A 24,512-nucleotide genomic window follows, 5' to 3' on the forward strand; every position below is an offset into this window, starting at 1 on the left:
ATTCAGCGACCTGAGTTCCGAGCTCGGTACTGTTGCTGATTTGATTTATTTGATGTGATTTTGGCTGAAATTATGTATAAATAGTTGAATAGGACTCTTGTAAAGGGAAAGTGGATTCATATAACAACTCATGGCACAATTATACTTTCTAAACACATTTTGTGTTCTTTTTCAACAATAAATCACCTTTTTTTTCTTAAAGTTGGATTAAGATTAGCCTTGCTAATTTTGACGTCAACAGGTTGGTGCTAGAAGGAAGGTCCTAATTGTGAAAAATAGTCTCATTCTCTCCTCAAAATTTGAGAGCCATGAGTCATAGCTTAAGTTCCAGAAATTCATCTCACACCCACCTTTATGAAACGAATAAACCACCAAGTTCTCCACGACAGCAGGACCCTCAAATGACCGCCATGAGGGAAGCCCTGGAAAAATTGACAAACGCAGTGGGACGATTGGAAGTCAAGCCCACTTGTCCTCACCAGATACCGAGGTGGAATCCCCTGTATGGACAAAGGCAAGGCGTCTCCCCACTAGAAGGACTCTCCACTTTTCAAGAGGAGAATCCTCAAGAAGCTGAACTGATGAGATTAGAAGTAAGGAACCCGGGACGAGGAGGATTGCAAGTGTGTTTGACAGATTGGGGACCCAACACTCGCTGACTCCTACGCAAGGACAAACCAACTGGAAACGTCCTTTAGAACAAACCGAACCCGAACTAAGCGCGCTTGAAAAACGCATCGCCGACCTGGAGGCTAAAAACAAAGGTGGCACTAAAGATTACCAAACCAAACGACATTCCCTCTTCACTGAGGATGTCCTTATGGAACCATTACCTGAAAAATTGAAAATCCCCAGATGGCTGCATACGAAGAGGATGGTGATCCCCTCAGCCACCTTGACAAATACACATCGTGGATGGAACCACTCAACCACATGGGGCAAGCAACGCAATCATGTGTCAGGCATTTCCCCTGACTATGGGAGACAAAACTCAGAGAGATGGTTTAGGAGACTGCACGAGAGGTCGGTAAAGAATTGGAATGATCTGGCCACGGCATTCTTGGCCCAGTTCATGGGCTCCAAGGCCAGAACCACGCCTAATGAATGACTAGTGAGCATCAAGCAGGGAAGAAGTTAATCCCTCAAAAGCTATCTGAGTAGGTTCAACAAGCAATCCATGGAAGTGGAAAAAATATCTGATGATGCGGCACTCATGGCCGTATTAGCAGGACTAAGGCCCAGAACGAGATTCTGGTGGTTAGTACAAGAGGACGGTCCAAGGACTTATCGCGAGTTCCTGAATCGAGCCGAGAAATACATAAGTACTGAAGAAGCAACCTCTAACCAAGAGGAAGCCAGATGCGAAACCGACCTCAGCAATACCGTGAAGGAGAAAAAACCAAGTCACATTCCCCAGCCCGAAAGAAAGAAGGACAGAAGAGAAAGAGAACGTCCTAGGGCTCAGCCATACAAATTCCGGGAGTACCACCCACTCAAAGCCTCCTTGGAAGAGGTATTCACGCAAGCCAATGCAAAAGAAGCATTTCACAGACCTATGATCCTAAAGGACGGACGGACAGGCAGGACAACATCAGGGACGATACTGCTGATATCACAGGATGGTGGGCCATGACACTGATAACTGTCGAGACTTAAAAGAGGAAGTTGAGTCCTTAATTCAAAGAGGTTGGTTAAAGGAGGTTGTTGCCAAGCTAAAAGAAGCAGATCGACCTACGACGTAGCAGTCGCTGCTGCAGGGGCCTCCCACACGAGCTCAGCAGGTAGTCCCTAACCGTAATCCACCCCCACATGCCGAAATCAAAATGATGGTGGGAGAAAATCAGTATATTGAGGGATCCAGAAGGGTAAGACGAGGACAAGCCCGAAGTGCAAGAACCATGCGGAACTACTGAATTCAAACCCCTCAGATCGGTATAGACCCTGAATGGTTTTGGTTCACGGAAGAAGATTATGAAGGAATCATTCAAGACCAGAGTGACGCCCTAGTGGTTACAATGACAGTTGCCGAAGTAAAAGTCCACCGCACTTCGGTAGACAATGGAAGTTCGGTCAACATACTGTACTCACGAACTTTGAGATAGTTGGAAATATCAGAACGTACCTCCAATCGTATCCAAGGAAACTACAGGGATTCTCTGGGATCCTATTGAAGCCCGAGGTCAGATCGTCCTTATTGTGGAGTTGGACGAAACTCCTCGCCAAAGAAGATCCTAGCAGATTTTGTGGTGGTTGACTTGCCATCCAATTATAATGCAATATTGGGACGACCCATTTTTGCACGAGCTAAAAGCTGCCACATCAATTTATCATTATTGCATGAAATTTCCCACTCCTTACGAGACAGGAATTATCCGAGGAGATCAAGCTGCTGCAAGGGCCTGCAATGTCGACTTGCCAAGGCCACAAGACAACATGCTAAGGGCCAGGACAAACATGCAAGCCGGGGAAGCCAGATTGAAGATACCAATCATTGCGGATCTTTCGAAGATTGGCATAACTGAGAAGAATCTCAAAAAAGCCACAGATGAGCAACTGTCCTTTGACGAGAAGGAGGTGGACCCACATCCTTACCCTGGAGTTCTGGTAATCTCGTTGCCTGTGGCCGAGGTAACTATCCCCAAAGTCTTGGTGGATACAAGAGGCGCTTTGAACATCCTATTCAGTAACACCCTTAAATGGATGTGTATCCTTGCTAACTTCCTTCGACCATTCCCAAATATGGTCCTAGGATTAAGTGGAGCCTTAACTTCTGCTAAAGGATCGATCAAACTCAAAGTTGAGTTAGGATCAGCACCTCGACAGGTGAAGACGAACTCCGAGTTCGTGGTATTCGACACTCCCTCCCCTTATGATGCTGTGATGGGACAACCCCTACTCTTTAGCTTGAGAGCAGTAGTTTCCCCATATTACTATTCTATCAAATTCCCACACCCCATGGTGTGGGTGAAGTCAAAGAAAACTGAGAGCTCGCCGAAAGATGTCAATGGAAAGCCTGTACCAGCCATCAACGCAATCCCCCGGGAGTGCATATGGTGAACATATGGGAATCTAAACTCATTCCACTAGATCTACGGACCAGGATCGAAGGTGGAAAACCCGTTGAAGAACTAGAAGGAGTTCAAGTCTATGCCAAGGACCCAATAAAGGAGCTCAAAGTCAGGCGCAAGCTGCAGCCCTCCACTCGAAGCGAGATTGTGGCCTTCCTTAGACAAAACCTTGATGTCTTCGCCTGGAATCACGGGGACATGAGAGGAATAGATCCCAATATCGCATGCCACATATTACAGGTGGATCCTTCAGTTCGGCCAAAGTAGCAAAAATGACGACATCGGAACCCTGAAAAATATGAAGCACTCAACAAGGAGGTGCAAAAACTGTTGCACAATGGTTTTCTCCGTGAGGGGAAATACCCGAAGTGGGTCGCAAATCCGGTCCTTGTGAAAAAACATAACGGAGATTGGAGGGTATGCATAGACTTCACCGATCTCAACAAAGCATGCCCCAAAGACAGTTTTCCTTTGTCAAGAACAGATCAAATGGTGGACGCCACTACCGCACACAAACTACTCAGGTTCATGGACGCGTATTCCGGATATAACCAGATACCGATGTACGGCCCAGATCAAGAACATACCTCATTTGTAATTGATCGAGGTCTTTACTGCTACAGAGTAATGCCATTTGGTCTCAAAAACGTTGGCGCCACCTACCAACGACTTGTGAATTCCATATTTTCCCAACAGATTGGAAAAACAATGGAAGTGTACGTTGATGATATGCTGGTCAAAAGCATCAAGGCCAAGGACCACTGTCAGCACCTGACTGAAATGTTTGATATACTGAGGAAGTATGGAATGAAGTTGAACCTAAGGAAATGTGCTTTCGGGGTCAGCTCTGGAAGGTTCCTAGGTTACATTGTAAACAACCGAGGAATTAAGGCAAATCCTGAAAAAATACAAGCTGTCATCCAAATGAAGCCTCCAACCAAACCCAGAGAGGTACAAAGTTTAACGGGAAGGGTTGCCACCATCAGTAGGTTCGTCTCCAAGTCTACGAACCGTTGCAAACCCTTCTTTGATACGTTACGAGGAGGAAAGAAGTTCGAATGGACCAAAAAATGTCAAGACACCTTTAACAAGCTAAAGAGACAACTAACTCAGCCTCCGTTGCTTTCAAAACCTAAGGAAGACGAGGTCCTAAAGCTTTATTTATCTGTTTCAGAGCATGCCATTAGTGTCGTTCTAACCCAAGAAGAAAACGGCGTTCAACACCCTGTCTATTACGTAAGCAAAGCGCTTCACGAAGCCAAGCTCAGATATTCGCCTGTAGAGAAATTGGCATTCATCCTGCTGATGGCAATTCGAAAACTGAGGCCATATTTCTTGGAACACCCCATTGAGGTCCTCACCAACTCTCCATTGAGGCAAACACTGCAAAGACCCGACACTTCAGGTCGGATGGTAAAATGGACAGTCGAGCTCGGACAATTCGACATCAAATACACGCCTCGTTCCTCCATCAAGGGCCAAGCACTTGTCGACTTTGTCTCTGAGTTCTGCAACGTCCCAATCGAGAAACTACAGAAAGCAACCAATCATACACAGCGACTCCCAACTAGTCGTGAATCAGGTCAATGGTGTATATATGGCGAAAGAAGAAAGAATGGACAACTACTTACGAGTTGTAAGGAAAGAACTTGAAAGGTTCAACACCACCCAAGTCAAACAAATTCCCCGATCTCAGAATGGTCACACCGACGTACTGGCCCGCTTAGCCACCAGTGAGGGAATCAAAGAGTTCGATAGCATCCCCATGGGAAGAATATCCCTATCGTCCACCGAGCTGGCCGAAGTGGTCCTTATGATGATAGACCCCAAACCAACCTGGCAGGATGAGATCATCGCCTACCTAAAAATCGGGAAATGTCCCGAAAACTCTGTAGAGGCTAGAAAGCTCCGAATCAGATCGACCAGGTACACACTCATAGACGATGTACTATAAAAACGGGGATATTCTACACCTTTGTTAATGGGTTTGAACGAAGAAGAAGCTCAGCACGCCCTGCAAGACTTTCATGAAGGAATATGTGGAAACCATTCAGGTGAGCTCTCACTAGCCCACAAGATCATACGACAAGGATACTTCTGACATACAATAAGATGTGATTCCCTTAAATTTGTCAAAAGATGCGACAAGTGCCAGCGCCTAGCCCCCATCATAAATACTCTACCGTGCGAATTGAATCCAGTAATAGCACCTTGGCCCTTTGCAAAATGGGGGGTCGACCTAATTTGACCTATGCCCATTGGAAAATGAGGTGTAAAATTCACCATCGTTGCAGTTGATTACTTCACCAAATGGGCCGAGGCAGAGCCACTTGAATAGATCACCGAACAAAAAACAACTGACTTTTTGTGAAAATCAATCATCTACAGATTCGACATACCTCACTCCATTGTTACGGACAATGGAAAACAGTTCGAAAATGCACGACTTTCAGATTTCTGTGAAGAGTTCGGCATCAAGAAACATTTCTCAACGCCGAACCATCCGTAGGCAAACGACCAAGTCGAAGCCATTAACAAGATTATTAAGCACACATTTAAAGAAAAACTTGACTTGTTTAAAGGAGAATGGGCCGAAGAACTCTCCAGTGTGCTATGGTCTTATCGCACCACTGCAAGGACTAGCACGGAGGAAACCCCGTTCTCACTGGCTTTCGGCGTAGAGGCTGTGATCCCGCTAGAAGTCAGCATTTCCTCGCTGCGCATAACTGATTACGACGAAGAAAGGAACCATATAGCTCTTCGTATGGAACTCGACCTAGTCGAGGAGAAAAGGAACAATGCCGAACTCAAAAATGCCGTTTACAAACAGCGGAATGCCAAGTACTACAATCAAAAAGTGCGAAAAAGAGAATTTGAGGTAGGATCCCTCGTCTTACGCAAGGTATTCTTCACTACAAGAGAGGTAGGCGGTGGATACTTGGGTCCGAATTGGGAATGTCCCTATCTAATAACGAAGGTCTTACTAAAAGGGGCATATGAACTGTAAGACTTGGGGGGTAGACCCTTACCCCATCCTTGGAATGTCAAACACCTTAAGTAGTACTATCAGTGAACGGGAAAAGTCCATGACACATAAAGCCCACTTGTAATGTCAACCGCATCAATAAAAATGGACTTCCTATTTTTGAACATTTTGCTCTACATTCAGTCGGAATCTTACAAAACCCTACTCCATACGCAGGTCGATCTAAGGTCATATGTGCTGCAACCCTTAGTGGAAATTCCTCCTAAGGAATTTTATAAAGCCCTGCTCCATACGCAGGCCGATCTAAGGTCGTAAGTGCTGTGATCCTTGGTAGAAATTCCTCCTAAGGAATCTTACGAAACCCTGCTCCATACGCAGGCCGATCTAAGGTCGTATGTGCTGCGACCCTTAGTGGAAATTCCTCTTAAGGAATCCAACAAAGCCTTACTCTATACGCAGGTTGATCTAAGGTCGTACGTGCTGCGACCCTTAGTGGAAATTCCTCTTAAGGAATCTTACAAAGCCATGTTCCATATGCAGGCCAATCTAAGGTCGTAAGTGCTGCGGCCCCTTAGTGGAAATTCCTCCTAAGGAATCTTACAAAGTCCTGCTCCATACGCAGGCTGATCTAAGGTCGTATGTACTGCGACTCTTAGTAGAAATTCCTCCTAAGGAATCTTACAAAGCCTTGCTCCATACATAGGCCGATCTAAGGTCGTACGTGCTGCGACCCTTAGTGAAAATTCCTCCTAAGGAATCCAACAAAGCCCTGCCTCTTACGCAAACCAATCTAAGGTTATTCTACGAAATTCCTCCTAAGGAATTCTACGAAATTACGCAGGCTGATCTAAGGTCGCATGTACTGCGACACTTAGACGAAATTCCTCCTAAGGAATTCTCAAAACCCTGCTCCATACGCAGGCCGAGCTAAGGCCGTATGTGGTACGACATTTAGTAGAAATTCTCAATCCATAAGCCTCGTTTGGAAAGCAAGTGCTGCACAACTAGGGAAAATTCATTCGAAGCAATTCTACATGCTACTATGACATTCATATAAATTTAGCTAAGCTTGTGAGGTATTGTCACATATAAACGAGATCGTTACTAAAGAAACCATACTGAGCATAAACAATCATCCATTCCAAACAAAATGCCATGAAACATCAAAACGAAATTCACTAATAAGCCAAAACATATTACAAAACTAAATACCACACAATGTTTTGAAAGAAAAAAAAACCTCCTAGGGGTCTTGGGGGGCTGGGGTACTACCCTCAACATCTTGGACAACCGATAATATTCGGACTCCAGCAGCCTCAGACAACTTCCGCAGCTCCTCCTTCTGCCCGTCCAACGCTTCATCCAGAAAGGCCACGTCAATGTCAGGCCTCTCCTTCCTGATGTGCCCCACCAGCTCCTCCAGTGCTACCACGTAGATGTCCTTGGCTACGACGTCAAACTCGGGGGATTTCTTCCAAGCCTCCACCGCTTTATCAGCCTTGGCTTCAGCCTCTTCAGCCCTTCTGGTGGCCTTCCTTGCCCTTTCGTTGGCCTCTTATACTTTCTGGATGGCCTCCCTGACCTTGCCATGCTCCTCAGCCCGAGCTCTGGCTTCTTCCTCTGAGGCCGTTAAGGCCTTGATCTTTCCCATCAGTTTTTCCTCGACATCGATCCTGGAGTTTAGCTCGATCCTCATCTGATTCAGCTTCTCTTCATACTCTCTCCTTCGAGCAAACTGGGCATTTTCAGCCTCCATGCTGTTATAAAGACTAAAGGACTGATCCTTTTCCTCTATAAGCTTGTCCAGCTCAGACTTCACATGTTTTTCAAAAATCAAAAATCAAGTAAGTCAATAAAATAGTTGCTAAAAAAAAAAAAAAAAACACCATAAAGTAAGAAGTTTACCTTGTCCGCCATTGCCATCATGTATAAAATTGATTGGTGACCATGGAGCTGAGCAGTGACCAAGGCCTCACCAATGGGCATCTCATTCAGATAGCCCCGCTCTCTCTCACCCAAGCTCCTAATAAGCAGATTAGCTAACTCTCTCGATGGTGAAGTGAGCGTGGTAGTCACCTCCTTAGAAGGAGAAGGAGCTCGGAGATAATCAAGAAATATCTTTGGTCGGTGTCCCACTAAACTCTCCAAGCTCGACCTCTGTTAATCTGGGCACCTCTCCTACGAGTTCACAGAATTGGTCCCGACAGCAAAGGGTGCAACTGGGGATGGCAAAGAAGGCGACGACAGAGTAGGAGACGAGCTCGATAAAGGCACAGCCTCAGGAATCTTCAGTGCAACCAGGGGCGCAGATCAGTTCCTCTTCAGTGGAACCTCCTCCTCCACCTTTTCAGAATGGCTCTCCGACCGTTCTGAGACATCTCTCTTTTTTCCTTTGACTGCAACCGCTGCCATTACTACCTTGTGCCCCGCATCTCGTCTTGATGAGCTGAGAAAATAGTGAAACGCTCAATATATATATACCACAACCGCGAATGAGGGTTAAAATATAACCTGAACTGGAAGGAGCCGAACTTGAAGCTCGTACTTGCACCAAGCCGACCCGGAATAAGTTCGGATCTAAGATCACAAACTTACAGGACCTTTGCCTTTTGGATAACGATCTTATTACCTTAGCTCGTCTCTGCGTATCTTTGGTTAACATCTCCTTCTTGTAATCTGCACAAAAGAAAAATACCGAGGTCAGTACTTCGTTAACATACGTCTTGCTAAAAGACTAAAGCCCAAAAACACTTACATAAAGAATGATAGAGCCTGGGGACCACATCCTCTCTATTCACCCCGGCAGAATGAAACTGCCACTCCCTCGATACATATAACCATTCTTCCTTCCATTTCTTAACTGAGGAAGGGGTGTCTAACACCAGAGAACCCCCTTTCCTGGGCATAACGCTTGTGTACCACCAACCCGAGTTCTTCCCATCCTCCTTAAAAGTAAACACAGAGTCGAACTGCTGGACACTAAGCTCGGGATTCCCCATTTGGTCCCATAGAATAAGGGCGACGATTAAGGTTCGCCACCCGTTAGGGCATAACTGTGTGGAGCTATGCCCTAGGAAGAAAGGAATTTACGAATTGCCCTAGGAAAGGGAAGTCTAAGGCCGGCCTGAAGGATAGCTGAGTTCAGAGCAACACATCCCTCAGGAAGAGTGTCAGCTCGGTCAAATGGTTCTGGTATTATCATCACTATCGAACTAGGGATAGCGTATTTAGCTCCCCAGCTGGCTAACATATCCCCTGTTACGACCGACCTGTACGAACTCGTCCCCCCTACTCTCCAGAATTACTCTCCTCAACATCCTTATTGGATCTACCCTCTCCCTTGGAACCCTAACATCCAAAGTCTATGACAAGAAATCCTAAGTCGATTGGGTTAATTATGGAAATAGGAATAGGGGTGAAAACTTCCCTACAACTAGAGGACGAACTCGTCGAAAGAGAAATTGACTCTTCCTGCTGGTTTCCCCAGGAATGAACTCTAGACTCTTCCGAACTCATGTATAAACTAGAAAACAAAGCACAAACTGAAAGGAGGAAGAAAAATAAGAACAGAAGAATACCTAGGAAATGAACTGGGAAAACGACCTTACTCGAAAATGGAAAAACGAACTCAGGAGATTGCACGAATATTTGAGAGAGAATAAACCAGTGAAATAGGAGGCGAAATTACTGGCCAAAAGGAATTTAAAGAAAGAAAAACTGAGAGGGCACGATCTGAACCGTCTATCCAGAAATGAGGGGAAAATCAACAGCTCAGAAGCTTGAGAGACCGAAACGACATAGTTTTAACCAAGTTTGCTGAAGAAGCTACTTACAAATACCGTACAGCTAATCCCCATCAAAAGATGACACTTGGTGCAGCAATAAATACACTTCTTGGAGAAAGCATCACTGAGGTCAGCCCCCCACTGCAGAACTGACCTGGGGGTAACTGTTGACAATCGAACTCCGATCTAAATTAAAACAGTTCGCTAACCCCACCTCAGGCAAATGGGAGTTCGGTTCCTATTCCTAGGTCGGACAATCCCGCCGTTATCTCAGAAAAACATCATGATTATCCCCTGTCACATCACCCTATCAATCAAATACACTTGCTGCAGGTGACATCATCGTCGGCCGAAACTACCAAACCTAAGTCCTAATCCTCAAGTCCCTTGCAGGTCATCATTACCTGGGAAAAACATTGACAGATGGCCATCGACCTCGTCGACCAATCACAGAAGAATTCAGCGACCCGAGTCCGAGCTCGGTACTGTTGCTGATTTGACTGATTTGATGTGATTTCGACTGAAATTATGTATAAATAGTTGAATAGGACTCTTGTAAAGGGCAATTGAATTCATATAACAACTCATGACACAATTACACTTTCTAAACACATTTTGTGGTCTTTTTTAACAATAAATCACCTTTTTTCTTAAAGTTGGATTAAGATTAACCTTGCTAATTTTGACATCAACAATTTCCATACAAAATTATATAAAAAAATAAAATTTACACTTCTTACCACTCTGCGCTTATGGAGTATATTGGTGACCAAGCGATATACCCATCTTAGGTCCTCTTATAATCCCGTAAGATTTCATCTCGCTTTTTATGGAATCCGAATGTCCACTGGCAATCTATGCCTATTTAATTGAATATAAAAGTATAAGGAAATGAAAACACTTGCACAAAAATATCTTAACTCGATAGATTCAAAAATACGATTGCAAGTTCGAGATAATGGTGAGTGTAATGCTTTGAAATAATTTCTAATGGATGAAAGGCTTCTTGTTTTTCTAGTAATTTGGGACGATTTATGTTGGAGACAATTAGTTTTGAAATCTGACTAATCTAATCCCTTTTTTATAGTGTGACTAGTTGACGAATCCTAATTAATGAAGAATTAGTTTTGAAGTTTATCATAATCAAACTAAGTTTGGATTGACTAAAAGAATTGTATTCATTATCAACAATCAATTTGCCACCACTTATCAATATAAATTGGATTATCTTCATAAAAGAATCCTCCAATAGAATTTTTAAAAAATACAAAGGAAAAATAAAAATAAAAATACGTGTAGTGATAAAAAATGACTGGGGATGAGGATAAATAAACCTAGTTTAGTTTAATCATGATTACAGTAACCTTTATCCTAAAATATTAGTTTATCTCTACCAACCTTATCCTAAAAATATGAGTTTATCTCTACCCAACACACTCACCTACAGTTGCCCATCTTTTCAAGTTAGCTTTGTTTATGGCTTCCATACTATTGTTCCCCGTAGGCCTCTTTGGAATAATATCATAGAGCTTGGGAGTCATTGCTCATTACCATGGTTGATTATGGGTGATTTTAATAATGTGCTTAAGTTTGATGAGAAGTGTAATGGAGCGGATGTTACACCAGATGAAATTAGAGACTGAGAATTGTTGTCTTAATGTCGGCCTCATGGATATCAAGTCTATTAGATGTTTTTACACGTGAACTGTAACACCTCAAATTTTCATAAACTTTGAGGTGTCACAAAAAACTCGTGTTTGTTTTAAATATGAAACGATAAAAATAGATTTCTTTAAAAATAAACTGCTAAAATATCCATAAATTTAAACAAAAGGCGGAAAATTATATCTTAACAAATATAAACATAATCGACTAACTTATTAAATAACATATGAATAAATTAAACTAATCAATGAATTTAAAGACAAAAAAATAAAAATTCAATACCTTTCCTTTTCGAATCCTCATGGTAGTCCGCATCACCATTCCGCCACAGTTCCAATCGATCCAAACTAACTTGAAAAATTATTGTAAAAGTATTCGAAAACACCTAGTAAGATACGTGCAGTTTCCATACACAATTATATAACAAATAAAATCTACATTTCATATCACTTTGCTCTTATAGAGTATAGTGATGACCAAGCGACATATCCATTTTAGTTCCTCTTATAATCCTGTAGGATTTCAACTCTCTTAGGTCTACTAGCAATCCATGCGTATTTAATTGAATATAAAAGCATAAGGAAATGAAAACACTTGCACAAAAATATCTTAACTCGATAGATTCAAAAATACGATTGCAAGTTCGAGATAATGGTGCGTGTAATGCTTTGAAATAATTTCTAATGGATGAAAGGCTTCTTGTTTTTCTAGTAATTTGGGACGATTTATGTTGGAGACAATTAGTTTTGAAATCTGACTAATCTAATCCCCTTTTTTATAGTGTGACTAGTTGACGAATCCTAAATAAAGAAGAATTAGTTTTGAAGTTTATCATAATCAAACTAAGTTTGGATTGACTAAAAGAATTGTATTCATTATCAACAATCAATTTGCCACCACTTATCAATATAAATTGGATTATCTTCATAAAAGAATCCTCCAATAGAATTTTTAAAAAATACAAAGGAAAAAAAAAATAAAAATACGTGTAGTGATAAAAAATGACTGGGGATGAGGACAAATAAACCTAGTTTAGTTTAATCATGATTACAGTAACCTTTATCCTAAAATATTAGTTTATCTCTACCAACCTTATCCTAAAAATATTAGTTTATCTCTATCCAACACACTCACCTGCGGTTGCCCATAGCAAAGTCAATGTTCTAGACTAATAAAAATTCTATCCATCCTTGTTTACTTCATATCCTATCTAACTTGACATTATCTTATCCAAAAAAAAAAAATTTCTTGTGACGAAAATTCCTAATTTATTACAAGCTTCAAAAAGAGCCTAATATTAGTATACTTAAACTCACTCTATCAAAATCTAATTATTTGTCCCAAAAAAGGAATTTAAAACCTATTTCATTTTAGTCCTTATGTTTTTCAAAATATAAAATTATAGCATATAAAACAAATAAATTCTTATTCTAAAATTTTCAGGGTATTACATGGACCAACACTATGGTAAGTAACAAAATTGATAGAGCCACGATTAATGATGTGTGGACACAATCAGGAATTCATAGCATTGCCGAATTCTTACCTTCCGGGTGTCTCTCGGATAACTCTCCTTGTATTGTTTCACTTTTGCAACAAGATGATAGCAAAGGAAAACCTTTTAGGTTTTTCAACATGTGGACTCATGATAATTTTCTCGACATTGTTCAAGATGGTTGGAACAAAGAGATTGTGGGAACTAAGCACTTTACTCTTTGTAAAAAGCTATAATGTCTTAAAGGACTACTTCGGAGGCTCAATGATAAGCACTTCTCACACATCTCCTATCAGGCTGAAACCGCATCTATAATTTTGAAAGAAGCAAAAGTGGAATTACAAGGTAAACCTACCAATGTTCATCTTCAATGTGAGGTGGCTACATTGAGGAAAGATGCCATGAATCTTGGTGAAGCGGAGAGAAGTTTTTACTACCAAAAAGCTATGTGTGCTTATCTAAAAAATAGTGATAAGTGTACTAAGTTTTTCCATTTGGTGGTAAAGAGAAATAATAAGAAGAACTACATTGCTACTATTTTGAAAAGGGATGGGACTTATACTTCTCATAAGGAAGTGGTGGATGAATTTACTTACTTTTATAGTGACTTGTTGGGGAAAAGTTGTTTTGTTCACCCTATTGAGGTTGACATTGTGAAGAATGGACCCCTGCTAATGGAAGAGCATGCTTCATCACTTATTCGCGAAATCTCATATAAAGAAATAAAGGAGGCTCTATTTAGTATTGGTGATGAAAAGTCGTCAAGGCCAGATGGATATACATCTTGCTTCTTTAAAAAGGCCTGGAACATAGTTGGATGTGAGTTTAAGAAGGCTATCAAAGACTTTTTCAAATCTTCCTCTCTTCTTAAACAAACTAATCATACAGTGATTGCCATGGTGCCTAAGACGAACTACTCATTTTCCGTTGGGGGCTATAGGCCGATTGCATGTTGTAATGTATTTCATAAGGGCAAAGATTCTTGATTCTCGATTGGGACCTATACTTGGATCAATTGTTGATTAAGCAGAAGCGGCATTTGTAGAGGAAAGAAGCATGACCGAGAACATTCAACTTGCGCAAGAGCTCTTGAGACAATATAATTGGAAAAGAGTTGCCCCAAGATACCTTATTAAAATTGATTTGAGGAAAGCATATGATTCGGTGAATTAGGACTTTCTGAAAAGCGTGCTAGAAGGTTTGGATTTTCCAACTAAGTTTATTGGTTGGATTATGGAATGAATCTCTACTTCTTCTTACTCCATTGCACTTAATGGTGGCCTATATGGCTTCTTTAAGTAAAGAAAAGGGCTTAGACAAGGTGATTTATTATCTCCATCCTTATTTGTGCTTTGTCTTGAATATTTTTTCGAGAATGTTGAAAGGTGATATTGAGAATATTGATTTTAATTATCACCCTAAATGTGGGCCGTTAAAGATTACCCATTCAGCATTTGCCGACGATTTGATGCTCTTTGCTCGGGGTGATTTCATTTCAGTTAGGATTTTGATGAATTGTCTTTCTAAGTTTGGAAATGTATCGGGACTTAGAATTAACGCTAGCAAATCTAGCTTGTATACTGCGGGTATTCATGGGAAACAAATGGAAGATATCATTGCAATGACCAACATTCCTAGAGGTTCTATGCCGTTTCATTATTTGTGTATCTCACTTGCGGGCAAGAGACTAAAAATCAGCTCATATGAAGTGCTTCTTGATAAAATTTCAATGTACATTTGTGCTTGGACAAGGTCTACACTTTCTTATATGGGTAGGGTGGAATTGGTTAGATCCGTGCTACTAGGTGTGGAATGTTTTTGGCTATCTATATTTCCCATTCCTTCTACGATAGTATCGAGGATTTTGAAGCTCTGTCGACATTTTCTTTAGGGTATTAAAAAGCTGTTGATTGCTTGGAGTACCATTTGCTTGCCGAAGGTGGAGGGTGGCCTTGGTTTTAGAGATATAAGAGGTTAGAATTCAGCTCTTCTAGCTAAAGCCCTTTGGAATATTCATGCTAAGAAAGATACATTATGGGTTAAATGGGTAAACCAAATCTACCTTCGAGGGAGGGATATTTTGGAGTGCACGACAAGGAAAAATGATTCTCCATTGCTTAAAAAAATGTTTGAAATGAGGGATACCATTGCTGGGAATGATAGAAATGGCCAGATTGCTGGAAATTTAATGACAAACTGGAATAATGCTGTAAAATTTTCTGTCCAAGCTGGCTGTCATTTCTTTAGGCCGAAGGGGGAGGTGAGGTGCTGGACTAGGGAGGTTTGGAGACCATTTATCACTCCAAAACATGCTTTTATCCTATGGTTGGGTGTTCAGTTGAAGCTACTTACAAAGGATAGGTTGCCATACCTTAACATTGACAAAAATTGTGCTTTTTGTGGGTCACATTTTGAAAATGGACAGTATCTATTTTTTCAATGTTCATTCACATCTAGTATATGGATGAGGATTAAAGATTGGATGGGGATTAGGAGATCGATGACTACAATTCCAAGTGCTTTGAAATGGATAAAAAAGGAGGCCCGAGAAACATTTTGGCAAAATAAAGCTAAAAGAATTACGCTTGCAAGCACCACTTACCATAGTTGGATGGAACATAATAGAAAGGTTTTTGAGAATCTTTGTCCACAAGTGAATAGCATTGTAAGACTTATTAAAACACGTGTATAAAGTTATGTTCGCTTTATACTTGCATATTTTGATTCATTATGAGTTGTTGGTTTTGGGACTATAGTTCTTATTGTTTGTACATCTATTCTTAGGATTGCTCGGGTATGCTCGAAGTAATTATATTTTACTTGTTGTCTAATTGGCCAGATACGTCCGGTGTACTTGTACATGATTTTGATCAATAGAATTTTACATTTATTGATTAAAATATATATATATATATATATAGTAGAAGTGATCAATGTAATGAGCCGTAGCAGCAAGATAACTTTTTTTTTTATTATCACCAGTCCATAAATCAAAGCTAAACGATATATCACTATTAAAAAATATGTTGTAAACGGGGATCGAGCATATTGGAAGAGAAACACGAAGGAAAGAGACATAATAAAATGACTACACGTGGAATTAGGAACGAGAGGACTCCTTATGTTCAAAAGGACGCATGACGGAGCAAGGCAATGAGAAAGAAAATGGTCGAATGAATCTTCTCAGAACCTCAATAAGATCTCTGATTGAGTTGACACGTATCATATTCCTTAGCCGAATAACGATCCACCATGATTCCACTAACTTGATCTTCTGAGTGGTGTTTTAGATGAGACTCCAGAGACTTGCCAGGCTTATTACAGAAGGACGATGAATCCAAACCATCAATAGTTCATCATTCTTAGTATTTGTAGTTTGATACGATTGTTGGAAGGGATAGTTAATCCCCAGAGTCTATATTTTATGTGAAAACGTTGGAGTTGGAGAGCCATGCCTTCAAATAGACGTGCAAGGCCTGAGCAATGTGACCCAGCCTTCGAACTTACAATAATCTTCTTCTATTACCCCATGGCAGGTAGGCATAGAGAGTGATCCAATGGGAAGTCTACTTTGATTCCTACGTTTTCATTGCTCTTCGACTCTTCATTTTCTCCTATTTCATTTTTGTCTTATTCGGAGCAGTAATAAGAAATTACCAAATTCTGTATCTAAGGCAAAGCAGTAACAAAATATATGATAATAGCCAGAGCAGCAATTATTTTACAACAAAGCATTGTCTACCTATACATAAGCAGAAATACCAACGAGAGTCTGCCACTTATTTATAACAATTAACTGGCAGATGAAGGTCATATTATCAAGGTTCTATTGTACTGAGCAACACATAATTAATTACATAAGGATGTTTAAACCTTCATACGACATACAGAAGGCATATATAAAGCATACCTCAACCTTGGACACCTTTGCGGCCCGGAAGATCAATCCATTCGATTTGAACCTCTACTTCACCACTTTCCACATTTCTCAATCTGAGAACCATGTCTTGAGTCATTTTTCCTTTGTTCCAAATAATACAACTCTCATCAGCTAGGCAGTTGTTCCTGCTTGGCTGAATTCTATCGACCTTGGTGCCATCTGGAAGGCCTTGCAATTCCATTCTCAGACACTCTATACAAGGTTTGATATCTATTTCTGCATTTCCCATGCTGTCATCCCTAGTAAAAGTGTCTTTATCGTACACATCCTGGAAAGTATAGTAAACAATCGGAATCGGTCATCAACTATGTCATGTATAGTCCCGGGTAAGGTTGTAAGGCATTACCATCTTCATGTATATTTATAGAACACAGTTAAAAAGGATTTTAAATTGCCTAAATCAAAGAAGAAAAGGTAGAACAAACTGATCTGTGTTACTGCTTCTATTTTTATACATATTTTTCAGAAAAATAGGGTGTCCCATTCACATGACACCATTAGAACATTGAATGACAAAGAAACATATGTTTTCCACTTACGGCGATAATCAGTCCACTTGGCAAAATAAAGAATTAATTTTGAAAATGAAACTTACTAGAACTATAGGTTCATTTGGATTCTTAATGGAGATAGTCAACTCCTCATCCCACAAAGGGTTGCAATTGTCTTTCACAACACGAGTTTTCACTTTCTGCAGTAATAGGTAGAGCATATATTAGGCTGCATTAAACATCAAAGCCTGAATTGCTTCAATTGAAGAGACTGAACCTGATAGCATGTTATCATTTCTGACTAGGTGTTTGCTTGAACAACCAATCAACACATCTATCACCTTAATAACCATTACAACAATGATCTTAACAGATTACAATGTTATGGAAGAAAGATGAATTTTAGCATTGCCACATATATCAAAGAGTGAACGAATATATCTTATGTATCATATAAATTTTGGCATTGCCATATGTGAAAGAGTGGATGAATATCTCTTATGTATCATATAAATTATGAATGTGCATCAAACTATTGTCCATATTAACCCAAGATTATGTTGGAAGCAAAACATTATCCCTTTACAAAAAAGAATCCTACTATTTTACATAAACAATTCCAGAATATATAAACATGGAATAAAACGACTGTCTTGTAACAAAAGTTGGAAGTTATTCCTACGGACCCAAAGAAAAACTAAACTGGCAGCTAGATATCAATCAGAGTGGCCGAGGCAATGCTATAACTATAAGCAACAACAAAGTAGGGGACGAGAAATCTAATCCATCAATTCGTTTTGTACAAAAATATCCTAATCGACTATCACCTTTTTTATGTATAGCTGTCAAGTGGAAGATCAATGGGGAAGAAAAGGGACCAGATCACACAGGAAGAAAACTGGAAAGAGGCAGCCAACGGAAATAACAGATACTTGAAAGGGGATGTGACGCCGTTTTAGCTTCATTCAAACGACAGCGTTTGGAGAGTTAGTTAAGTTTTAATTTTAAAACCGTTTTACGTTTTAAAATACACTCTGTAGGGGGAAGCAGATAAATACTGTGTAAAGGGTTTTGGAAATGTAGTTTTTGCAATTTGAAAAGTTCTGTGAATTTGCTGATCTTTTGAACAGCTTTCTCACCTCTTTCTTCTTTATTTCCACATTATTGCCATTCCCCATTCTATTTTCTATTTTGATTGGTTTCATATTCAGCTAACTCGGCTGGAATTATCCCATTTCTGTGGTGGTTGTGAAGTTGCTGGTGGAGTTCCGGCCTTGACAAAGCTGTATCAAAGCAAGCGTATTAATCTGGGTAATAGGTAGTCAAGGACACGACAGCTAAAGTGATGGATGAACACTTGAAGAAGTTGGACTTGAAAATGACAGATTTGGGTGCAGCCTTCAAGGCTGTCATTAGCAGATTGGAAGGAAAATTGGAGGCCACAGATCAAACTCTCCAAGTGTTTGGCCACAGACAGGAGAAGATCGAGGACACCGCATTGGACATGAACCAGAAGTATGAAAAGATGATGGTCATGATAGCACAAATAACATCTGATTTGAAGGCTAAACAGAAGAACAAAGGAGTGGAGGGATCATTGTCTAGCCAGGGATCTGGTAGTGGGTTGACGCTGCAATTGCCAAGAGATGGGTAACCATGTTAGGGGTGACTGCAGGGGAGGCACTAAGTTACCAAAAATCGATTTCCCTCACTTAGGGGGAGAAGGTCCCAGAGAGTAGTTGAGGAAGGCTAGGAAATACTTCCAACTCCACCAAACCTCCAATGAATTGAAGCTGGGAATTGCTGAAATGTATCTGAAGGGGAAGGCAGACATTTGGTTTGATGGTTTTATGGCAAGCCATCCCAATGTAGACTGGGGTGTATTTTCAGAGGAATTGTGTAGGAGATTTGCAGGAGAGGAAGTGATTGAAACCTTCAGCAAGATAAGGCAGGTGGGGTCCATCGCCGAATCACAGGTCAGGTAATACTAACCTTACCCCATGTCCCCGAATCCTACTACATATCTGTTTTCACAAGTGGGCTGAAGGGGGAAATAAGGTCTATGGTCAAGATGATGAAGCCCGATACCTTAGCTAAAGCTTTTGAAGTTGCAAGCCTCCAAGAGTCCACTATTTGGCCACACCAAGCTCCAAAAGCCCAAAAGTTTTGTACCTAATACAAGCAGATGGAGCTCTCACCCTACTAGATCCCCTGATGAAGTAAAACCCACTAAGATAGCATCCAAATCTAAGAGAATATCCAGCAACCATAAAACTATTACCCCAACTGACTTCCAAACCAAAAGGGACTTGGGGGTTTATGCTATAAATGTGTTGAAAATAAGCTAAATCAGAAGCTGGGGGCGAGATAATTTGGGCCATATCAAGTTACAAAGAAGGTTGGGACAGTGGTTTATCAATTGTCATTACCTGCGGGGTCCAAGATTCATCTGGTTTTCCATGTTTCTCTTTTGAAAAAGAAGTTGGGAGACAAAGCGATGCCTGTATCACAATTAGCAGCCGAACCTCAAGCTGTTCATCTAGCACACCAACCCTTATCCATCTTGCAAACTAGGCTGATCTTAAGAAGAAACCGTTCTGCTGCACATGGCTAATTCAGTGGACAGATGTTTCACCAGAATGTGCAACCTGGGAAGATGCAGAGTGGATTAAAGCCCAATTCCCTCCTTTCTATATCTTGGGGACAAGATCAAGGTGAGAGGAAGGTTGTCAAGTGGTAGATCAATGGGGAAGAAAAGGGACCAGATCACACAGGAAGAAAACTGGGAAGAGGCAACCAACAGAAATAACTGATATTTGATAGGGGATGTGATGCCATTTTAGCTTCATTTAAATGACAGAGTTTTGGAGAGTTAGTTAAATTTTAATTGTAAAACCATTTTATGTTTTAAAATCACACTTCATCACTGCAGAGGGAAGCGGATAATTACTGTGTAAAGGGTTTTGGAAATGCCCTTTTTGCAATCTAAAAAGTTATGTGAATTTGTTGATCTCTTCAACAGCTTTCTCACCTCTTTCTTTTTTATTTTCACATTATTCCCATTCCCCATTCTATTTTCTATTTTGATTGGTTTCATATTAAGCTAACTTGGCTGCTGGAGTTATCCCATTTCTGTGTTACGGTGGTTGTGAAGTCGCAGGTGGAGTTCCGACCGTGACAATAGCTCAAATCATGCTTAAAACATGTGTTCTCTACATGCCAATTGAGAGAAACAAAAATGTCATGTCCTCGTCCTTCCATATTTATGTTTTCTGCATCCTGCTACAGACTGATGCAGTGCCTATATCGGTTGCATTCATTAATGAAGTTGGAGTGCGGGGGGATGGAAGCCAGAGGACCAAGTACATTAATTTTTAGGATTTCAATGGAAAAGAGTAATAATCATGCCTTGAACTCGCATAGGGTTGTTCTCAATGAAAATTAAATTTGACATTGCTGCATCTGAGAAGTGATTGGATCTATACTAAAAAATAACACATACAAATCTAAATATACTAAAAAATAACACACACAAATCTAAATAAGATTCCTGTAGATACGGTAAAAATGTGAGAAGAACTTCTTATGTCTAGATAGTGCATCTGAATATTGCAATAACAGAATATTATCCAAGATGATCTGGGAAATACAATTATTGTCTTCTAGGATGAGACTTGTATCATTGTACAGAAATATACTAGTAATTTTATCAAGGAGTTCTAATGAGAATGTACGAAACAAAGGTTAAAGTTCTTTTCCAAGGGTTAAAAGAAAAATTCATGTAGCAAGGGGGCATATGTTAACTCTTTAACTCGAAGCTGAATGGAAGTAGGACAGCCTTGATTTGCACTCAGATAAACATTTTTTTTTTTTTTTTCAGGCAATTTAGATTACAGAGAATTGTTATGAATTTGACCTCCATAATGTAGTATAACCTCTATAAATTAATAACTTGGGACCATATAAATTTTATTAATTAAAAGAGATATTAATTAATCGACAATTTATTTAGCCCCTGTTTGATAGTCTTTTTTCAAAATTTTATTTTTCGACGCACTTATTTTTAACTAATAAAATATTTTGCATGTAAACCCAAAACCTTTTTCTAATTTTTAACCACACGTTCTCTAAAAATTCTCTATTCAAAACATTATTTTTGCGAAATAATGGCAATCAAACAGGGGTTTATTAATTTATAGATTATAATTCAACTATCATAAATTTATTAAGTTATAGAGTACAATTCAGCGATCATACATTTAATCAACTAAGTATTCATTGTCTTTTACCCATCTAATCAACTGAATATGAATTAATGTACTAAATATACATTAAGTTAACCAAAAAAATAAAAATAAAAATAAAAATAAAAATAAATAATAATAATAATAATAAAAAATTAAATTCATTGTAATTATGTACCAAAATAATATTCATAGTAATTGTGTTAATTTAATTAAATGTATAGTTACAACGGTTTCCATCTAAAAAAAGAATTGCAAAAATGGGTTTCTAAAAAATTCCACTTTAAAATTAGTTAAGGTACAATATTAAATACAGTCAAACAATCATCAAAGTATCTTTTATTTGACTTAGAAAACCGTGGTCATGCTAAGCGGCACAAACCATCTAAATTTCAAGATATGGAGAGGGTTATTTATGAGTGATTTCTTCAATGTCAAAATCACGTAAATATAACATGGGAGCTAATCTTGAAATGGCAAGAGGGATTATGAAAATATTAAACCTCGAAGGGACTTCAAAATTTAACTCCTCTCGAGGTTGTCTTGAGAAGTTCCAGTTAAGACTAACCCCTGAGGGGTAGCTCAATGGTCAGATTTTGAGTTTGCTTCCCAATGGTCACCAAGTTCGAATTCCTTCAGGGCCACTAAAATGAGCACCCGGTCATAAACTTCAGGGCCCCGTGGAATTAGTCGAGGTGCACGTAAGTTGGCCCGAGTACCAATGGTCATTAAAAAAAAAAAAAAAAAAAAAAAAAAAAGAGGTTCCAGTTAAGACTAGGTATTAAGTCATTTTGTAGTTTTGGGGAAAAAAAAATGATACACAAGAAATGGAGGAAAATTGGAGTCCACAAGGAAAAAAATACATCAGTTCACCTTGAAAGATATTTTTAATACAGATTAATCAGGATTGTTTTATAGGTTACCACATGATCACTCTATTGCAACAAAGCAAATAGAACGAAAAAAGCAAGACAAGGAAATGCTTACGATTGTTGTTTGTTGTAATGAGAATGGCTTAGAAAAATTCCTCTATATATCATCAGAAAGTAGGAAAAACCACGTTGCTTCAAGAATGTAAGAATGAACAACTTGAATTGCAGTACCAGTCCAATAAAAGATCATAGATGCTTGGGGTGCTTTTTGAGGAATATAATTGGTGGCTTGACAAAATGGAGAAAAATTGTCTTGGTGATAAATAATTGTCCAGCCCATCAAAAAAATAATGAAAGATTACAGGATGTTGGGCTATTTTTTTTGCCACACAAATGACATAAGAAATCCAACAATGTGATGCAGGGATGGTAAGAATCTATGAGCATATGTATTATTGTAGACGATTTAACAGGAGAATTTTGGAGGTCTATGACCTGGGCCAAACCAATCCAGAAAACATATATGTTTTGGATGCAATCAATTTTGTAGTCTCAACTTGGACAATAAATGCAGGCAAAAACAATAGCCGGCTTCAATGTATAAATATTTGTTCCTTGCCTTTTTTTTTTGCTTTAAATGTAACCCGATACCATAAATGCTCCATATGATACCTTTACTGATCCCTAGTAAACTTACTTAGTGCAAGTTCAGACCATATGCCTTTGAAGTTCATAATAACCTAACAAACCTAGATCATTTGCAATGTCATATGGAGGTTGCCTCTTGCCTCTGACTTTGAACCTCAACTCTCCATCTAGGAGGGGGAGGGGGAGGGGGGGGGTGAAGAAAAAAGAGAGAAATCTAGATTGCAAGCAATTTTGAAATCTGTTCATTTAACACATTTCAAATAGTGGAAAGAAGAAAACCTATAGTATTTTGAATCATATTGGCAGTAAAATGTTTCTTACACTTTCTGACAAGGACTCCTATATATATGCAGCATAAAATACTTCAATCTATAAAACTAAGCAAATCATGCATACACAAAAGAGTTGATCATGAGTAATTATCAAGTGGGGATTGTTAGGTTAAAAAAAGAAAAAAAGAAAAAAAAAGGAAGCGATAATTTAAAGATAATACCAAAGGGAGAAATCACAAATTTACGTGGTTTGGAAAACACGCCTACTTCAATGGAAGAGGAAGAACCAATTCACTAATCAAATCTTCAATTACTCTCGCAATCTCTCCTCTTCTACTCATTTTAGTTGTTAGTCGTGTTTGTATATCTCGAATTCTCCAATGTTCACAATCTTTTTATAAGAAGACTTCAGTTTACATTTTCTTTCAATTATTTTTTCCACCAAGATTTTCTTCTTTTCCTTCTTTTAAATTTTCAATTGCTATAATAAAAAAGAAATACGAGCAATGTTCCAACAGGATTTCCGGATGAAGATTCAAAGATGAAATTCCAATTGGCTAATGTTCCTTCAGTTCTCCATCAAACAGATACTATGCATCTGACTCAAAAATTTACCTATGCGGGAAAAATTAGGAATAAAGAAACGGGAGTAAAATGGCAAACCTGACCACTGTGGGTGATAACAACATAAGGATCACTGCTACATGTGTCACGAACAGCAAGATTGATGCCTCTGCGAACCCGAATTCTTAGAAGACCCAAAACATCATCCATTTTCCGAAAGAAAGAATTGGGTTGTGAAATCAAGTATTTATTTATACGTGGGAGAAAAAATTGCTCCGCAGGACCTAGATAATTAAGGAGAGCCGGATATCCAGAGTTGTGCGTTGAGGAGAATATATTAGCCTAGCAGTGACGTCAATTTGCTAGCAATCTTTGTCGCACATGCAAGTTGTTTGGGCCTTGGTCTCTTAAATTGCGTGGCTGCTACTTGCAAATGACTGTACTTGCTGTAGTGGTTTTAATCCATTTATTTCTCGTGCCAT

At 39.5% G+C, this 24,512-nt stretch overlaps 4 protein-coding genes across 10 annotated transcripts; 2 read left to right on the forward strand and 2 right to left on the reverse strand.

The window, feature by feature from the left end:
* Window positions 1-7,173: 7,173 nt before the first annotated feature.
* On the reverse strand, window positions 7,174-10,894 carry LOC111406139. Of its 5 annotated transcripts, none has more exons than XR_002704944.1 (4): window positions 10,580-10,894; window positions 8,810-10,359; window positions 7,960-8,730; window positions 7,174-7,867 (listed from the first exon to the last, which is right to left on the reverse strand). XR_002704944.1 is itself a non-coding variant. In XM_023035361.1 (4 exons), the coding sequence occupies exons 1-3, from the start codon at window positions 9,051-9,053 to the stop codon at window positions 8,469-8,471; spliced, it is 441 nt and encodes a 146-aa protein (XP_022891129.1). In that variant the 5' UTR covers window positions 9,054-10,554; the 3' UTR covers window positions 7,174-7,867; window positions 7,960-8,468. The 5 variants fall into 5 exon arrangements, 4 of the variants coding, with proteins under 4 accessions (XP_022891129.1, XP_022891131.1, XP_022891128.1 ...); XM_023035361.1 differs by lacking the exon at window positions 10,580-10,894 and having other exon boundaries at window positions 7,960-8,500; window positions 8,566-8,730; window positions 8,810-10,554; XM_023035363.1 differs by lacking the exon at window positions 8,810-10,359 and having other exon boundaries at window positions 10,580-10,893.
* A 2,074-nt stretch (window positions 10,895-12,968) lies between these two features.
* Window positions 12,969-14,172, forward strand: LOC111406808. The gene is made up of 3 exons (XM_023036180.1): window positions 12,969-13,196; window positions 13,296-13,953; window positions 14,027-14,172. Exons 1-3 carry the CDS (start codon window positions 12,969-12,971, stop codon window positions 14,170-14,172), a joined length of 1,032 nt encoding a protein of 343 aa, XP_022891948.1.
* A 100-nt stretch (window positions 14,173-14,272) lies between these two features.
* On the forward strand, window positions 14,273-16,351 carry LOC111406809. Its single transcript, XM_023036181.1, has 4 exons — window positions 14,273-14,785; window positions 14,891-14,972; window positions 15,069-15,515; window positions 16,290-16,351. Exons 1-4 carry the CDS (start codon window positions 14,273-14,275, stop codon window positions 16,349-16,351), a joined length of 1,104 nt encoding a protein of 367 aa, XP_022891949.1.
* Window positions 16,352-16,669: 318 nt separating this feature from the next.
* Window positions 16,670-24,462, reverse strand: LOC111406140 (protein C2-DOMAIN ABA-RELATED 7-like). 3 transcript variants are annotated; one of them, XM_023035364.1, is made up of 3 exons: window positions 24,130-24,462; window positions 17,535-17,630; window positions 16,670-17,207 (listed from the first exon to the last, which is right to left on the reverse strand). In XM_023035364.1, the coding sequence occupies exons 1-3, from the start codon at window positions 24,238-24,240 to the stop codon at window positions 16,911-16,913; spliced, it is 504 nt and encodes a 167-aa protein (XP_022891132.1). In that variant the 5' UTR covers window positions 24,241-24,462; the 3' UTR covers window positions 16,670-16,910. The 3 variants fall into 3 exon arrangements, with proteins under 3 accessions (XP_022891132.1, XP_022891133.1, XP_022891134.1); XM_023035365.1 differs by lacking the exon at window positions 24,130-24,462 and adding an exon at window positions 17,708-17,740; XM_023035366.1 differs by lacking the exon at window positions 17,535-17,630 and having other exon boundaries at window positions 24,130-24,401.
* Window positions 24,463-24,512: the final 50 nt, after the last annotated feature.

The sequence above is a fragment of the Olea europaea genome, chromosome 12 (assembly GCF_002742605.1).
Source record: "Olea europaea var. sylvestris chromosome 12, O_europaea_v1, whole genome shotgun sequence".
Taxonomy (NCBI): Eukaryota; Viridiplantae; Streptophyta; class Magnoliopsida; order Lamiales; family Oleaceae; genus Olea; species Olea europaea.

Excerpts from the sequence above, each read along its gene's own strand:
- LOC111406139 (XM_023035360.1), bottom strand. The coding sequence starts at position 9,053 with ATGGGGAATCCCGAGCTTAGTGTCCAGCAGTTCGACTCTGTGTTTACT. Across the intron at positions 8,731-8,809 it reads CAGGCTCTATCATTCTTTAT|ATTACAAGAAGGAGATGTTA; the intron begins GTAAGTGTTTTT and ends TCTTTTGTGCAG.
- LOC111406808 (XM_023036180.1), top strand. The coding sequence starts at position 12,969 with ATGGTAAGTAACAAAATTGATAGAGCCACGATTAATGATGTGTGGACA. Across the intron at positions 13,197-13,295 it reads ATGGTTGGAACAAAGAGATT|GCTGAAACCGCATCTATAAT; the intron begins GTGGGAACTAAG and ends ATCTCCTATCAG. Across the intron at positions 13,954-14,026 it reads CTATAGGCCGATTGCATGTT|CAGAAGCGGCATTTGTAGAG; the intron begins GTAATGTATTTC and ends TTGTTGATTAAG.
- LOC111406809 (XM_023036181.1), top strand. The coding sequence starts at position 14,273 with ATGGTGGCCTATATGGCTTCTTTAAGTAAAGAAAAGGGCTTAGACAAG. Across the intron at positions 14,786-14,890 it reads ATATGGGTAGGGTGGAATTG|GGTATTAAAAAGCTGTTGAT; the intron begins GTTAGATCCGTG and ends CATTTTCTTTAG. Across the intron at positions 15,516-16,289 it reads ATCGATGACTACAATTCCAA|ATGAGACTCCAGAGACTTGC; the intron begins GTGCTTTGAAAT and ends GTGGTGTTTTAG.
- LOC111406140 (XM_023035364.1), bottom strand. The coding sequence starts at position 24,240 with ATGGATGATGTTTTGGGTCTTCTAAGAATTCGGGTTCGCAGAGGCATC. Across the intron at positions 17,631-24,129 it reads TTATCACCCACAGTGGTCAG|AAAGTGAAAACTCGTGTTGT; the intron begins GTTTGCCATTTT and ends CTATTACTGCAG. Across the intron at positions 17,208-17,534 it reads CAAATGAACCTATAGTTCTA|GATGTGTACGATAAAGACAC; the intron begins GTAAGTTTCATT and ends TATACTTTCCAG.